The 16,219-nt window shown below is 49.2% G+C and overlaps 2 protein-coding genes across 2 annotated transcripts; one reads left to right on the forward strand and one right to left on the reverse strand.

Annotated features, from left to right (window-relative positions):
• The first annotated feature begins 1,163 nt into the window (after nucleotides 1-1,163).
• Nucleotides 1,164-5,071, forward strand: TMEM79 (transmembrane protein 79). The gene is made up of 3 exons (XM_060090742.1): nucleotides 1,164-1,923; nucleotides 2,204-2,417; nucleotides 4,858-5,071. The coding sequence occupies exons 1-3, from the start codon at nucleotides 1,164-1,166 to the stop codon at nucleotides 5,069-5,071; spliced, it is 1,188 nt and encodes a 395-aa protein (XP_059946725.1).
• Nucleotides 4,279-9,130, reverse strand: GLMP (glycosylated lysosomal membrane protein). Its single transcript, XM_060090741.1, has 6 exons — nucleotides 9,019-9,130; nucleotides 8,250-8,507; nucleotides 7,846-8,046; nucleotides 7,503-7,721; nucleotides 6,775-7,031; nucleotides 4,279-6,660 (listed from the first exon to the last, which is right to left on the reverse strand). The coding sequence occupies exons 1-6, from the start codon at nucleotides 9,094-9,096 to the stop codon at nucleotides 6,495-6,497; spliced, it is 1,179 nt and encodes a 392-aa protein (XP_059946724.1). The 5' UTR covers nucleotides 9,097-9,130; the 3' UTR covers nucleotides 4,279-6,494.
• Nucleotides 9,131-16,219: the final 7,089 nt, after the last annotated feature.

Below are 16,219 nucleotides of genomic sequence, written 5' to 3' on the forward strand. Positions count from 1 at the left end.
TGATGTCCAAACCCACTTCTTCCTCCTTTGCTTTCCTGTGCTGGGGGTTCCTACGCATCCCATGTTGCTAAGACACACACTTACCTCTATGATCAGCTGCACCCCCACTTTCAGAAAGGATGACGTCCTCCTTTAATGCTTTTTCTGTCGGCAGATTCAGCAGGGCGGGGCCTGCCCCTTTAAAGTGGGCCCCACCTGCTCTGGTCAGACTGGTTTGGAGACACAGGTAAAGGGAGGGAGACTGAGAGGAATACTCGCAGAGCCAGCAGGGAGCTGGGCAGCTCCTTCCCGGACACTGGGGACCCTCTACCTCTCTCCAGATGGAAAGTAAGTGGGTGTCATGGGTCCAAACACTAAGGGTTAGGAGGTCCTTGAGGAGGTGGAGAGAGGGGAATCAGCCCCATCCAGAAGCAGTGAGATGGAGGGCGGCAGGGAGGGAAGAAAGACCAGAGAGGAGGCATGGGAAACAGCCTTGATTAGACTTAGAGATCAGAATGAACAGACCCAGGCCCTCCGGAGACGTTGTGGGTGGGTTACTGAGAAGTTTGGAAACTGACCAGGTACCCAGATTGGAGACAAAAGAACAGGATGCACTGCTGTTGCCAGCTCCTTGGGACAGATCTCTTGGCAAATCATTGGTATCAGTTGCCAGGAGAGTTCCAGTTGGGGATCTGCAGGGGAATGGGGGGTGTGGAGGTGAAGGGGCAGCTTCTCTGTCCCACAAGAAGATCCTTAGCGGGAATAAAATCCTTGGCAAAATTCTAGACCTCTCCTTTTCCTCCCATTCCTGCATTAGGGTGGCCATGACCCCAGGGGTTTTGGTGGAGGAGGTAGAAGGCATGGGTGGGGGCTGGCTGAGGCCACAGCTGCCAGCGCCTGTGCCCCCTGACTCACCCTCTCCTGCTGAATAGCATTTGATGTCGAAAGGGTGCCTCCATTTCGGCTCTCACTTCCCTCCTGCCTCTCTCTGTTTCAACACCTTCCTCCGGACCATGTTCTCCCTAAGGTCCCAGAAAGGACTAAAGTCCACGAGGCCGGCTGCCCTGGAGACTTCCTGTTCTGTCAGCCCCTCCTGAGGGCCAGAGGATGGCAGCTTCTGACAGAACTGTACTCCCTCCAGGGTGACATGACCTTGCGGTAGACCCCAGAAGTGAAGCCCCAGGATGACAGAACCCGAGACCCTGGCCCTGCTGGAAGTGAAGGGGCCCGAGGCCCTGGAGAAAAGCCCACCCCAGGCTTTGGTCCCCAATGGCCGGAAGCTGGAAGCGGAAGATGGGGTTGAGTCCCCTGGAGCTGAGTCCTCCAGAGCGGGATCTTCAGCTGGGCCTCCCACAGCCGGAGAGGGGACGGAGGATGGTCTAGACAGCACAGTAAGTGAGGCTGCCACCTTGCCCTGGGGGACTGGCCCCCAGCCCAGTGCCCCGTCCTCAGATCCCCCTGGGTGGAGGAACATTGAGCCTGAGTCCCTTGAGCCGCAGCCACCCACCAAGCTAGAGGAGTTGCACGAAGATGACGCCAGCCTGCTGCCCGAGAAGGTGGCCCGGGCCTTCGTGCCCATCGACCTACAGTGCATTGAGCGGCGGCCCCAGGAAGACCTCATTGTGTGCTGTGAGGCCAGTGAGGGTGAGCGCCGCCAGACCTTCCTGCCCACCCGGGCCACCCACCCTGAGCCCCCGGAGCGCAAGTGGGCCGAGGCAGTGGTGAGGCCGCCTGGGAACTCCTGTGGGTGCTGCAGGGGATGCGGAAGCCATGAGGGGCTGAAGGCCATGGCCTCGGTGGGAGCCGCCCTCATCCTCTTCCCCTGCCTGCTCTATGGGGCATACGCCTTCCTGCCCTTCGATGCCCCGCGCCTGCCGACCATGAGTTCCCGCCTCATCTACACGTTGCGCTGCGGGGTCTTTGCCACCTTCCCCATTGTACTGGGTGAGCCTGGGCCCTGCAAGAAGGGAGGGGGCATGTGGGAGCTGGGCTGGAGGGCAGGGCCTGCCTGGCTTGGGGAGCAGGAGAGTTTCCCTTCACTAGACCTGGACCCTCAGGGCCTCCCACACCCTGTCACCCCTGTGTGCCCACCTCCTCCCAGGACCACCTCAGCCCCACCCACAGTGCAGAGCCCATGCCCATGAGCTCTCTGCTACGAACCCTGCCTCCAGCTTCCTGCCTGCCGCTCCTCTCCTGACCCTATGTGTCCTCCAACCCCACCCAGGGATCCTGGTGTACGGGCTGAGCCTGTTGTGCTTTTCTGCCCTGCGGCCCTTTGGGGAGCCACGGCGAGAGGTGGAGATCCACCGGCAATATGTGGCCCAGTCGGTCCAGCTCTTCATCCTCTACTTCTTCAACCTGGCCGTGCTTTCCACCTACCTGCCCCAAGACACCCTCAAACTGCTCCCTCTGCTCACTGGTCTCTTCGCCATCTCCCGGTGAGCTGGGGCTGGGGGTGGGGCAGAGGGAGGTGCTGGTGCTCAAGAGGCCCAGGCATCTGAATGTCTGGAGAGCCAGGGAGCTTTCTGGATTCTGCATCAGCCCAAATGTGCACCCCGGAAAGCTGAGTCACTTTCTTCCTTGCACTTTACCTCACCTGGTAGCAGGTGATCAGCTCATATGTCTTTCATAAGATACATGTATCAACCTAGAACTGGAAGGGCTTTCAGGTGTCACCTAGACCAACCTCCCACACATTGCAGCCACTCCTCTGTGGCACTCTGGTCAGGTGGCCATTGGCTGAACATTGGTTGAACAGCCCCTGTGACCAAGTGCTTAGTTCTTTATAAGACAGTCTTGTTTCATTTTTCAAAAGTCCTAATTATTAGAAAGTCCTTTTTTATATTGTGCTAAAAACTGTTGCCCTGACTCTGACCTCTGTAATTGCCTAGACAAATTCAGATCTTTGACAACAGCTCTCAACTCCCCACTCCAAACCTCTGCTTCCCCAGTGTTTACTTTGCTAAGTGGCCCTGGTCCCTTCACTATCCTGTGTCCTTCCCTCTAGGCAGGAAATTCTCCTGCTTGTCAAATGGGAGGGATGGGGGCTGGTCAAGGGTATTGTCCTGTTCATACAAGCCAAGGCCACATAGGTCTCATGGCAGCCTCATTACTCTGCTTTCATTTAGAATTTGTAGGCACCTGAAATCCTTAGGGGTGTTTTCATGTGAACTACTGTTAACCCAGAAGGCACCTTTGAATTTCTGAAGCCAAATGCAGGCCTTTCCATTTTTTCCCCTAATACATTTCCTTTTGTTATTTTCCATATAGCATTCCAGGTAGCTTTAAGTGCTAAAGCATTCTTCCTATTTAGCTTAAATCTGTCTTCCTGTCACTTCTGACTGTAGTCTAGTGGTCATTTGTCCCACCAGCCTCCTGACCATCATGCAGCCCTGCAAGTTCTCCCAGTAGATGTTTCCCAAGATAAATATGTTCCTGCTCATGTAACTCAACTTCTCATCTCCCTCTCGGGGAATGCTGGTCTCAGACAGAAGTTGGTTTAAGCACCAAGAATCATCAGGGAGCTAAAGGACCAGCAATTGTCTGGTCCATCTTACCCATTTTACAGAGAGAAAGTGACTACAGATTGGGGGAGAAGAGTCACACAGGTCAGTCAGCAGCAGAGGCAGGACTAGAACCCAGGTCCCTTCCTTCTCTCATCCAGTGTCCTTCTTCTCTACCATGGGCAAGTTACTTAAGTATTTTGTGCCTCAGTTTCATCATCTGTAAAATGGAGTTATTGTGAAGATTAAGTTAGTTAATTCATGTAGAGTGCTTGCAACAGTCTAGTACTTGGTAAGTGTTCACTAAATGTGAACTTTTATATTATTATGATGCTATGCTGCCTCCTGGTGCAGTAGAGAAGCAGCAGTTACTCTTTCCTCCATTTCCCAGGTAAAAAAATAGAGACATCACAATCTTGTAATAAGTGATCCTTCATACATTAAGAGGAAGCTGCTGCCCTCCCACCACTGAGGAGTGTGTATTTTGAATGGATCTTCCAAGAGGGGAAATTTGGTTGTGCCTAGTCCATCCCTCTGGGCTTCAAGCTCTCTTGAAGCTGGTTTCCTTACTCTCTCCTTTCCCTCAGCCCCTCTAAAATGGCAGGAGATGGGGTGATGAACAGGCATGGGTTCAAACTATGGTTTTACTATTTCCCCAATGTGTGACTTTGGACCAGTCTTACTTAACCCTTTTGGAATCTTAGTTTCTTCATCTGCAAAAGGGGAAGTAAATACAATGGAATGTACTGCAGCTGTGAAATAATGAAGCTGTTTATATACTAATATAACACAATCACCAAGATACATTAAATGAGGGGAAAAAATCAATGTGCAGAACAATCTCTATATTTAGTATGCTACCAAACTTCCAAAAAAAAAAGGCAAAAGGAAAACATAAATCTTTTCGCTCATATGTACAGAAAACATCACGATGTACAAGAAACATCGGATGTCTGGGGTGGGAGTGGAACAGAGGTGAGAAGGTCAAGGACGAGAATAGGGTATCTGGGAATCAGTAAAGGAAGACATTTTACTATACTCACTGGTACCTTTGAATTTTGAACCATGTAAATGTATACTGCCTACTCAAAATTTTTTAATTAAAATTTGAAAAGTAAACAAAGAGGGAGGTGAATAATATACACACTTCATAGAGATGTGGGGGTCTAAATTAAATTAAACATTGCCCCTAAAGTAATTGGTACCATGCCTGGCACATGGTAAGTACAGAAACACTGGCTCTCTTTAGAGGTATCAGTTGTGCTGACCAACACCCATCTACTGCCTTCACGTTGTATTCTCCCCATCATCAGCCTGTTGCCAGTTAGCTCATGTACTCCCCTCGAGGAAAACCCGATCTTTTCTTGCCTCCCAGGCTGATATACTGGCTGACCTTTGCCGTGGGCCCCTCCTTCCGAGGCTTTGGCTACGGCCTGACATTCCTGCCCCTGCTGTCCATGCTGGTGTGGAACCTCTACTATATGTTCGTGGTGGAGCCTGAACGCATGCTCACTGCCTCCGAGAGCCGCCTGGACTACCCTGACCACGCCCGCTCAGCCTCAGACCACAGGCCTCGCTCCTGGGGCTAAGCCGCCCCACCCCCTTGCTCCCAGCCCTGGTACCTGGGTGGGATGAACCCACCTACTGCCCTGACAGGGGTCCCATCCAATCAGAGCCTGGACTGTCCCCTGCTCTCCGAGTTGGGGCACTCCCCTTCACCTTTGGAGCCTGGGACAATTAGGCGGGAGGGACTCAGACATTCTTTCAGGGAAAGAGGTGGACAGCCATGTTCCTTAAGGATGCTGAGGGCACAGGACCAGGAGCAGAGGCATGGCTCCTTCCCGAGCAGCCTCCCACCACTGCCACTAGGGCCCACAATGGCTGGACTCTGCTGCACTCTCCAGCCTCCTGTGAGGCAGCCAGCAGAGCTACAGCCAAAACTCTGACCATTTCTGTGCTGGGTGTCTAAGCAGAGGGCCTCAAAGAGACTAGAAACCTTGCCCATGCCTAAAGGTAATGGCTGGGCATCAGATCAAATAGGACGTTCACGTTTGGTGAAAACCTTCCTGGGGACCTGTGTTCAGGACCCTCCGTAACTGGCCATATAGGCTTTTGAGCCTCAGTCAGGTCAATTACAGCTGTCCCAATCCAGTGTGGCTGCCTCCTCCCTTCCAACCCTTTAGGTCCCTGTAACCTTGCACCTCCAAACTGCCCAGAAGTCATACCTCTCTCATGGGAAGAGGAGCAGACAGGGAAACCTGCCTCCCAAGAGGCGTGTGTGTGTGTGTGTGCGTGTATGTGTGTGTGTGTGTGCGTGCGTGTGCACCCACACCTGTGGTGGCTGGGAGTGGTTGGAAGACATAGTGGTTGATGTTAACCCCATATGAATGTGTGTGTAAATATAAACAACTACCACTGTCTTCCTTGGCTCTTCCTTCGTGTTTGCACCCTCGTCTCAAGTGTCCCTTCCTTGTTTGATTCAGACTGCACCAGAGACCTCCCAGCTCCGCATGTTGAAGAGTGGCTGGCAGGAGTCTGGTCCCATGGCAAGGGAGAGAACTAGGCCTGGGGAAGAAATGGTGCTGCAAACAAGAAATTGCCTTCCATGCCCACCTCCAGCCCTCTCATTCCCTGGAACCAGACCCAGCAACACTCACACACTGAGAGACAAGCCCTGGGGGAAAACTTAGTCTATTTCATGCCCTCCAGGGTAGCAGACAAGTCAGAAGGCCTCTCATTTAAGCCTGTGAGTCCCATTCAAGGGAACTGGGGGGTGGAGGGGCGGGGAGGCAACACTGAGGGGACCCTCCCTCTAGCAATCACTCTGTCCCTGGTCCCTCCTCAAAGTTTGAAGGAAGCCCCACCTGGGTCCGGAGGAAGTTGAGGCTGGTCTCTGAGGTTCTGCAGAAAAGCAAGATGGGAAAAGAGAGCAGCTGGCTGGGAATACTGACCCTCAAACCTGCAGACCAGCAAGGCAGGTCCAGTAATGTCCTTCCCTCTAGAGAGCAGGCCTCAATTTATAGGCTGATATTCTGAGTACCGCTTGTGGTCCAGCAGCAGAAACACGCCTCCTGCCAGCAGCATGAGCACTGGAGCACCCAGGGCCACTGCCATGATGCCTAGGACTAGCGAGGACAAGGCATCTACTGGAGGGGTGCCCACACCCAGGAGCATGGACCTAGAGCAAGCAGAGTGAGAAAGAGAGGTGAGCAGGCTTAGCGGGGAAGGCCGAGAGGCCCAACCCTCCTCCACTTCAACCTCCCAAACCCTTGGCCCAGGCCCTGACTCTCACCAGCTGAGGTAGCGTTTGTCCCAGTAGCCAGGGCCTGTGGAAGCCCCAAATGTCAGATTGAAGGCACAGAAGTTGTTCTGGGACCCAAAGAAGGCTCGGACAATGGGTGACTGGGGGAGAAGGTATGCCAAGGTGGGGTAAAGAGGGGAAGCTTGGCAGGGCATGGCTGATTCCCGGCCCCCCTGCTTCTGGGAGAAAGCCACTGGTCGCCACTGCATGAAGCCTGATGGGAGGGAGCCCCATAGCAGCTGGTCCAACTGGGGAGAAAGGCAAACAGGCAGGATGAGGAGGACCAGTGGTGCCCGACCTTTCTGTTCCCCCACCCTTTCCCAGCGTCCATCTGACACGAGTTGTCCTGAATCCTAGGCCTGGTTCTAGAACTCACAGGCTGTTCGCATCAATCTCTCCTCTGTAGAAAGGGGAGCTGGACTGGATGGCACTGGGTCCTTTTCCAGCCTCAACACTCAGCAAGCCTGCACTCAGCTCCCTCCTTTGGGCCCCCGGGCCCTTGCAAATCCCATCTGTCAGAGCACTAGTCACACTGTACCGCCTTCCCTCTGGCTTCTCCACTGAGAGCAGAGACTGGGCTAATTCATTAGCACAGTGCCCAGCACTTAAAGGAGCTGAATGAAGTGTTGCTAAATGGTAAATAGTTGAATGATTCTCTGAGGTCCTAATGGGGTCCCCCTTCACCCCACACCCATCTGCTTCTCTGCTGGAAGCCTGACCTGGAAGACGGCAGGTGCATATTCATCATCGATGGAGTGCTGCTCCTGCACTGAGGGGCAGTCAGGGCCATGGCCCAACGTGGCTACCTCCAGGCCAAACAAGGAGTGGTTTCCCCGGGGAGAGGCCCCAACCAGGTCCACCTCTAGCTGGCAGGTGTCTGCTGTGTGCAGGAGGCGAGGGGGTTGGGCTGGTCGGCCAGATCTGGAGAAGGCCTGAACCTAGGATGGAAGAGGCACGGGAGGTGTGGGAAGCAGGTGGATGCCTGTGTTTGAAGGCGACCCCCATCATTAACTCCCACCCTCGTAAACCAGCCTTTTGAGTTCTGATGCCCCATACCCTTACCCTGAAGGACAGGCTGCCATTGGCAAAAGCCCCAGTGGGGTCGTGAATGGGGTGGCCTCGAAATGTGGCGCTCAGGGTGGCAGGATCCAAAGAGTCAGTGATGTTGTCCCAGGAGAAATCGGCCAAGAAGTATGGGGGGTATGATTTTCCTGGAGGCTTGGCGGCCGCATCAGATGTGTTGGTGCTGTCAAACTCAAACAGCTGGCGGGTGGGGGTGGGGAGGGACTAGGCTTGCCTGAGTCCAGCTTTCTCCTGAATCACCACCACCCCCCGTTCACTGGTCCCACCCCACGCTCTCATACCTGACTCGACTTCACCTACCCCCAGTCTTCAGTTTCTCCCTCTAACTCGAATGAACCCTCCCCTCTGCACTCTTCCCCTTGGTTCTCCCCCAACCTCCTCACCCTGGTAAAGACGAGGGCAGAAGAAAATTGGATGCTCTCCTTGGGGAGCACCATGAGGCCCCCGTCAGGCTCAGAGGAAACCAGGAGGCTCCAGTTGACACTCAGGGTGCTGTTGGGGGTGTTGGTGGCCACCAGCAGCACAGCTGGGGGTCCCAGGCTGCTCCACACATAGTGCAGGGTGGAAGTGGCACCCACTGCCTGGATATGAAGCAGGTTCTGGGAAGGGTCCAGCCAGTCAGAGATGACCTTCAGAGACACCTGGAACATGGAGCAGTGGAGGGTCAAGCGAACAGGATCAGGGAGAGACACAGGGCAAAGAAGTTTGGGGATAAGGAGAGGGGCCTTGGAAAATGATGGGGAAAGGGTGGGACCTTGGGGGCCTAGGCAAGAGGAATGCTTGTGGGAGCTAACAGAACCTTGTTGTAAGGGGCAGAGGTGGGGTGGAGGAGAGGTGGGTAGAGCCAGAACTGCCTTGACCCTGGTGGAGAGATCAGGGCACAGGGCTGAGAGGAAGAAAGAAATCCAACACTTGCTTGGACCTGGCTCACTCAGGGCTAAGTCAAGGTCCAGGTTTCACCGGAAGACAGGAAGCTCTCACATCCACCCTACTCCACAATCCTGTCCCGTGACCCATGGCTGCTCCGACCCCCAGTTTGAAAAACTCTTTTGTCAATGCAAGCACGCTCCACCCCCACCAATTGTTTGCCCTAGATTCCAACCACCCTTCAAGGTAGCGTATCCTGAAACACCTATTGCTCTAGCCCCTCACCTGGCGGGTCTCCTCCCCCAGAAGGCCAAACGGAGCTGCTGTCAGAAGTAGACTCAGGAGGAGCACGGCGCTCCTCATAGCTTCTCAGGCAGTCCCGACTTCAGAGGGCGGAAGAGACGCTAAAATCATGTGACTCACAGATTCAGCTGATCTCTTTAAAGGGCGGGACCATCACAACAGTTCTTAAAGAGACCGCCTCCCTTAACCCAGATTTGTGAGTGAGAATAGAATCAGAAGGGTTAGGAGTTCGTCATCCCCAACTGACCTGGCAAACAAGTCATCCCAGGCTACATCTGCAGACATACTCCCAACCTCTCCTACCCAACTGGTCCTGCTAAAGTTACCTATAGGCAGGCATGATGTCTGGATTCAACATCCAAATGTAATCTATAGAATGATTCTGTGGCAGGGAAGGCACAGAGAAGAATTTGAAGAATTCGATGGGAGAGATAGCACACCTCAGAGGGTTCTTTTTGTCAATTTTTAATATTTATTGAGCCCCCAGCTATGCAGGTTCTTGTCCTGGAAGAGCTCACAATTTTATTGTGGAGAAAAGAAACCTCAGAAAACAGGACATGAAAGTGATACATAATTGTCATAGGAGGGAGTTCATGTCTGGCTGAATGAATGCACTTTTTATTTTTCTTGTTTTTTTTCTTTAATTTTTAAATTTTGTTTATTTTTTTGGCTACGTTGGGTCTTTGTTGCTGCGTGCGGGCTTTCTCTAGTTGCGGCAAGTGGGGGCTAATCTTCGTTGCGGTGCACAGGCTTCTCATTGTGGTGGCTTCTCTTGTTGCGGAGCACAGGCTCTAGGCGCATGGGCTTTACTGCGACGCGTGGGCCCTAGAGCGCATAGGCTTCAGTAGTTGCAGCACGTGGGCTCAGTAGTTGTGGCGCACAGGCTTAGTTGTTCTGCGGCATGTGGGATCTTCCCGGACCAGGGATCGAACCTGTGTCCCCTGTATTGGCAGGCGGATTCTTAATCACTGCGCCACCTGGGAAGTCCTTTCTTGTTTGTTTGTTTGTTTGTTTGTTTTGCTAATCCTAAAATTATTTTGGCTAATAAAAAATGCATACAGTACAATATTCATAAGGCACCAAAGGGTACCACCCCTATTCCCCAGCAACCTGGGTCCTTCCTTGAGACAACCACTATTATCAGTTTCTCATGTGTCCTTCATAAAATATTCTATGCATGCTCAAGTGTATGTTTTGTTGGGTTTTTTTTTTGGCCGCACCATGTGGCATGTGGGATCTTAGTTCCCGGACCAGGGATCGAACCCGTGCCCCCTGCAGTGGAAGTGCAGTCTTAACCACTGGACTGCCAGGGAAGTCCCTCAAGTGTGTGTGTGTGTGTGTATGTGTGTGCACACTTGATAGTACATATATACATATACATATATACCCATATACATATGTATAATAAGATACAATGGAATCCACTGTTCTGCAGTTTGTTTTTTTTGTTTGTTTTTGCGGTACGCGGGCCTCTCACTGTTGTGGCCTCTCCCATTGCGGAGCACAGGCTCCAGACGCGCAGGCTCAGTGGCCATGGCTCACGGGCCCAGCCGCTCCGCGGCATGTGGGATCTTCCCGGACTGGGGCACGAACTCGTGTCCCCTGCATTGGCAGGCGGACTCTCAACCACTGCACCACCAGGGAAGCCCTGCAGTTTGTTTTTTCACTTATATATTGAGGAATGTTCTGTATCAATGCACTTGGAGTTGTCTCATTCTCCAGTCTTTCATTGCAGGGCGGACGTTCCATGGGTATATTTAGCCAGAGCCTTGATAGTATCCAACATTTTGCTATGGCAAACAACACTGAAAGGAATATCCCTGTATGAAAAGCACTTCATACATATTTGTAACCAAATCTATAGGATAAATACCCAGGAGTAGAATTGCCCAGTCAAGTTGCCCTCTATGAGGTTCATCAATTGACACTCACACCATGTTTGAGAGCCCATTTCCCCCACACCCTGGCAAGTGCTTACCAAACTTAATTTGCATTTCCCTATGAATAAGGTTAAACATCTCTTCATGTTTTATTAGTCATTTACTTTTTGCTTCTCTGGAGCTATTTATACCCTTTGCCTATTTTTCTGAGGCCCTATCTTCTTAATGGCCAAGTTCTAAAAGTTCAAGGAAATCAACTCTTGTACTGTTGCAAACATCATCCTCCCTCTCCCATTTGTTCTTTTTTTGCCATGCAAATATTCTATGTAGTTACATTTATTATTTTCCCCCACTATGATAAGTATTTATTTACTTACTTACTTACTTACAGCCACGCTGTGCAACTTGCAGGATCTTAGTTCCCTGACCAGGGATGGAACCCGCGCCCTTGGTAGTGAAAGCGCAGAGTCCTAACCACTGGATTGCCAGGGAATTCCCCTGGTAAGTATGTTTTTAAATCTCATGTCTTCTTCTAGTACTCTTATATTTAAATCTTTCAGTCGCCTGGAATTAATTTTGCTGTAATAAGTGAAGAAAGGATCCAATTTCAGTTTTTTCCCCAAATGGCTACTCTAGGATAAACTAAAGTTTCCTTAAAAACTTTCATTTTTCTGGCCTTACTACCCAAAGCAATCTACAGATTTAATGTGATCCCTATCAAATTACCCATGACATTTTTCACAGAACTAGAATAATCCTAAAATGTATATGGAACCATAAAAGACCCAGAATTGCCAAAGCAATCCTTAGGAAAAAGAACAAAGCAGGAGGCATTGCCCTCCTAGACTTCAGACAATACTACAAAGCTATGGTAATCAAAATAGTGTGGTGTTGGACATCCCTGGCGGTCCAGTGGTTAAGACTCCATGCTTCCACTGCAGGGGGCGGGGGTTCAGTCCCTGGTTGGGGAACTAAGATCCCACAAGTTGTGCAGTATGGCCAAAAAATTTAAAAAAAAAAGATACCAGCGTGGTATTAGCACAAAAACGGACATATGGATCAATGGAACAGAATAGACAGCCCAGAAATAAACCCACACACCTAAAGATAATTAATCTTTGACAAAGGAGGCAAGAACATACAATGGGGAAAACACAGTATCTTCAGCAAGTGGTGTTGGAAAAGTTATATAGCCACGTGTAAATCAATGAAGTTAGAACATACCCTCACACCATACTAAAAAAAAAACCTCAAAATGGTTTAAGACTTAAATATAAGACATGACACCATAAAACTCCTAGAAGAGAACATAGGCAAAACATTCTCTGACATAAATTGTACCAATGTTTTCTTAGGTCAGTCTCCCAAGGCAATAGAAATAAAAGCCAAAATAAACAAATGGGACCTAATCAAACTTACCAGCTTCTGTACAAAGGAAACCATAAACAAAATGAAAAGACAACCTATGTACTGGGGCAAAATATCTGCAAATGATGCACCAACACGGAATTAATTTCCAAAATATACAAACAGCTCATACAACACCATAACAAAAAAACAACCCAATTGAAAAATGGGCAGAAGACCTAAATAGACATTTCTCCAAAGAAGACATACAGATGGCCAATAGGCAGATGAAAAGATGTTCATCATCGCTAATTATTACAGAACTGTAAATCAAAACTACAGTAAATCAACCATACTGCAATAAAAATTAATTATACATAAAGAAAAACCTACTATGAGGTACTACCTCACACCAGTCAGAATGGCCATCATTAAAAAGTTTACAAGGGCACTTTCCTGGTGGTCCAGTGGTTAAGACTCCGTGCTTCCACTGCAGCCAGCATAGGTTCGATCCCTGGTTGGGGAACTAAGATCCCACATATCGCACAGTGCGGCTAGAAGAAAGAAAAAGGAAAAAAGATAAAAAGTCTACAAATAATAAATGTTGGAGAGAGGGTGGAGAAAAGAGAACCCTCTTACACTGTTGGTGGGAATAGAAATTGGTGCAGCCACTATGGGAAACAGTATGGAGGTTCCTCAAAAAACTAAAAATAGAGTTGTCATGTGATCCAGCAATCCCACTACTGGGCATACACTCAAACAAAACTATAATTTAAAAAGATACATGCACCCCCTATAGCAGCACTATTTACAATTGCCAAGACATGGAAACAACCTAAATGTCCATCAGCAGATGAATGGATAAAGATGTGGTATACACACACACACACACACACACACACAATGGAATATTACCCATAAAAAAGAATGAAATAGTGCCACTTGCAGCAACATGGATGGACCTAGAGATTACCATACTAAGCGAAGTAAGTCAGAAAAAGACAAGTACCACATGATATCACTTACATGTGGAATCTAAAATACAACACAGGACTTCCCTGGCGGTCCAGTGGTTAAGAATCTGTGCTTCCACTGCAGGGGGCACGGGTTCGATCCCTGGTCAGGGAAATAAGATCCCGCATGCTGTGCGGTGTGGCCAAAAAAGAAAAAAGCCCACAAATGAACAGATCTACGGAACAGAAACAGACTCACAGACATAAAGAACAGACTTGTGGTTGTTAGTAAGGGGTGGGGGTCGGGGAGGGAAGGATTGGGAGTTTGGGATTAGCATATGCATACTATTACATACAGAATGGATAAACAAGGTCCTACTGTATATAGCACAAGGAACTACATTCATTATCCTGTGATAAACCAGAATGGAAAAGAATACGAAAAAGATATGTCACTTTGCTGTACAACAGAAGCAGCCACATAGCACAGGCAGATCAGCTTGGTGCTTTGTGACTGCCTAGAGGGGTGGGACAGGGAGGGTGGGAAGGAGACGCAAAAGGGAGGAGATATGGGGATATATGTATATGTATAGCTGATTCACTTTGTTAAAAGCAGAAACTAGCACACCATTGTAAAGCAATTATATTTCAATAAAGATGTTTAAAAAATTTACAGAGAAGTTATAATGCCATGAGAAAATGCCTCTGACCCCAATGCTAAGTGAAACTATAGATGAGAAAAATGTTCTATATGTGTTGAGCATTTTGTTCCTATTTTTTGTTTTTGTTTTTCTTTTTCAATAAAGTTTTGCACAGAAATAAGACTAGAAGTAAAGATAACAAAATACTAACAGTGGTTGGATTCAGATAAAGGGGCTTTGGATTCTTTAGAAAATCATTTCTATTTTTCTGTATTTAATAAATATTCTTTTGGAACTTTAAAAAAATCGTAAATCAACTATACTTCAATAAAACTTAAAAAAAACTTTTCACTTTTCTTGAGAAAAAAAGTACTTGTACCCTCTGAGGTTATCAACTCTGGACTTGACAAGCAAGGATATAAGCAAGAGTCTTGGCTGAGTTCAAAGGGTTTCAGTAAATAGTAATTCAAGTCTCCCCACCACCCCCAATACACCACTTTTGGGGGGCGGGGTGTGGAATAGGACTTAGTTGAATCCAGGAATTTGACAGGGAAGAACCATGACAAAGTCAAGGTGGCAGCAAAGTTGTGTTCATGGAATCACTTAGAGTTCATGCAAGCAACAAAGTGGCTTGGGTAGCCTTTAATGACTCAAATTTAGCCTTTGAACAGCACAAAGGGGCTTTGAAAGCTAGACTGAAGAGTACAGATTGATCTAACATGCCAGGAGGAATTTTCATAGGTTCACGAGACACTGTAACTCTTAAAGAGGCACTGATGACAGGAGGGAAGACTACTATGTACAATTATCCAAGTGCTTAACCATTACAGCTGAGACCAGAATGGACCCACAAAGGTGTCAAGGAACAAATGGGAGGCAGTTCCTCCCTCCACAACTTCCAAGCACTACTTCTTCAAGATCTTTTTATTTACTTGAGAATTAACTCATCTTTAAGGTCTTAAAGCTCTGAGGGAATTAACACAAGTAAAGACGCAGGGATTTCAGCAAAAGATAGGTAGGCTTATTTCAGAGCCTCTCATTGAAGAGAAAAAGCTGAAGACTTCATTTTTTAAAAAAATTTTTATTTTTGGCCGTGTTGGGTCTTCATTACTGTGTGAGGGGTTCCTCTAGTTGCAGTGAGCACGGGCTTCCCATTGCGGTGGCTTCTCTTATTGTGGAGCATGGGTTCTAGGCACAAGGGCTTCAGTAGTGTGGCACATGGGCTCAGCAGTTGTGGCTTGTGCCTCTAGAGCGCAGGCTCAGTAGTTGTGGCGCACGACCAGTGTCCCCTGCACTGGCAGGTGGACTCTAACCACTGTGACACCAGGTAAGTCCCAAGCTGAAGACTTTAGACTGGGTTAAGCAGGAAGCTAAATACTAGGCATGAACAGAGCAGAGTCTCCAGAAGCCCTTTTCCACAGCACACCTCTGTTCAGGCAGCATAGCCAGCTGTAAATGCACTTATAGAGCCAGACTGCCTACACAGGAATTCTAGGTCTGCCATTTATCAGCTTTGGGGCCCTTGGACAAGCTACTTTATGTTTTGGATTCCCCATCATAAAATGGGGTTATTACCTATCTTACAGGGTCCTTTTTTTTTTTTTTTTTTTGCGGTACGCGGGCCTCTCACTGTTGTGGCCTCTCCCGTTGCGGAGCACAGGCTCCAGACGCGCCAGCTCAGCGGCCATGGCTCACGGGCCCAGCCGCTCCGCGGCATGTGGGATCTTCCTGGACCAGGGCTCGAACCCGTGTACCCTGCATCGGCAGGCGGACTCTCAACCACTGCGCCACCAGGGAAGCCCTCTTACAGGGTCCTTTTGAGGATATGCAAAGTGAACAGAACATATCTATTATACAATAGGCAATGTGTGCTAGCTATTATTATTCTACCTAGTATTCAACTTAGTAACACTAAGTCCCGTGGTCAGGGAGGAGACACAGTCTGATTGCATGAGTCATGAGGACAAAGGGGACAGTGGAAGGCCCAGAGGAAGGACTCTTTAAGAAATCAAAGGCTAGCCCCACCTAGGTTCCAGCATCTCAGGGCCACTACAACATTTTTTTTTTGCCTTGATAAAAACAAAGCACAAAATGGGACTTACATCTTTTGTTTCTGCTTACAGGGAAAGCAGAGGCCCTACTGTGACACAAGCATGCCAGGAAAATAAGCCAGCAAGCCAAAACAGACTGGAATCAAGAATAACACTGGGAAAAAAAAAAAAAAAAAAGAGTAACACTGGGGGGCTTCCCTGGTGGCGCAGTGGTTGAGAGTCCGCCTGCCGATGCAGGGGATGCGGGTTCATGCCCTGGTCCAGGAAGATGCTACACGCCGTGGAGCAGCTGGGCCCGTGAGCCATGGCCG

The sequence above is a fragment of the Mesoplodon densirostris genome, chromosome 2, assembly GCF_025265405.1.
Source record: "Mesoplodon densirostris isolate mMesDen1 chromosome 2, mMesDen1 primary haplotype, whole genome shotgun sequence".
In the NCBI taxonomy this organism is placed as follows: Eukaryota; Metazoa; Chordata; class Mammalia; order Artiodactyla; family Ziphiidae; genus Mesoplodon; species Mesoplodon densirostris.

Bases quoted from the DNA above. Each gene is read 5' to 3' on its own strand.
- TMEM79 (XM_060090742.1), top strand. From the start codon at position 1,164: ATGACAGAACCCGAGACCCTGGCCCTGCTGGAAGTGAAGGGGCCCGAG. The intron at 1,924-2,203 runs GTGAGCCTGGGC...AACCCCACCCAG, and splicing joins CACCTTCCCCATTGTACTGG to GGATCCTGGTGTACGGGCTG. The intron at 2,418-4,857 runs GTGAGCTGGGGC...CTTGCCTCCCAG, and splicing joins GGTCTCTTCGCCATCTCCCG to GCTGATATACTGGCTGACCT.
- GLMP (XM_060090741.1), bottom strand. From the start codon at position 9,096: ATGAGGAGCGCCGTGCTCCTCCTGAGTCTACTTCTGACAGCAGCTCCG. The intron at 7,722-7,845 runs GTAAGGGTATGG...CTTCCATCCTAG, and splicing joins ATGGCAGCCTGTCCTTCAGG to GTTCAGGCCTTCTCCAGATC. The intron at 7,032-7,502 runs GTCAGGCTTCCA...CTTTCTCCCCAG, and splicing joins ATGCACCTGCCGTCTTCCAG to TTGGACCAGCTGCTATGGGG.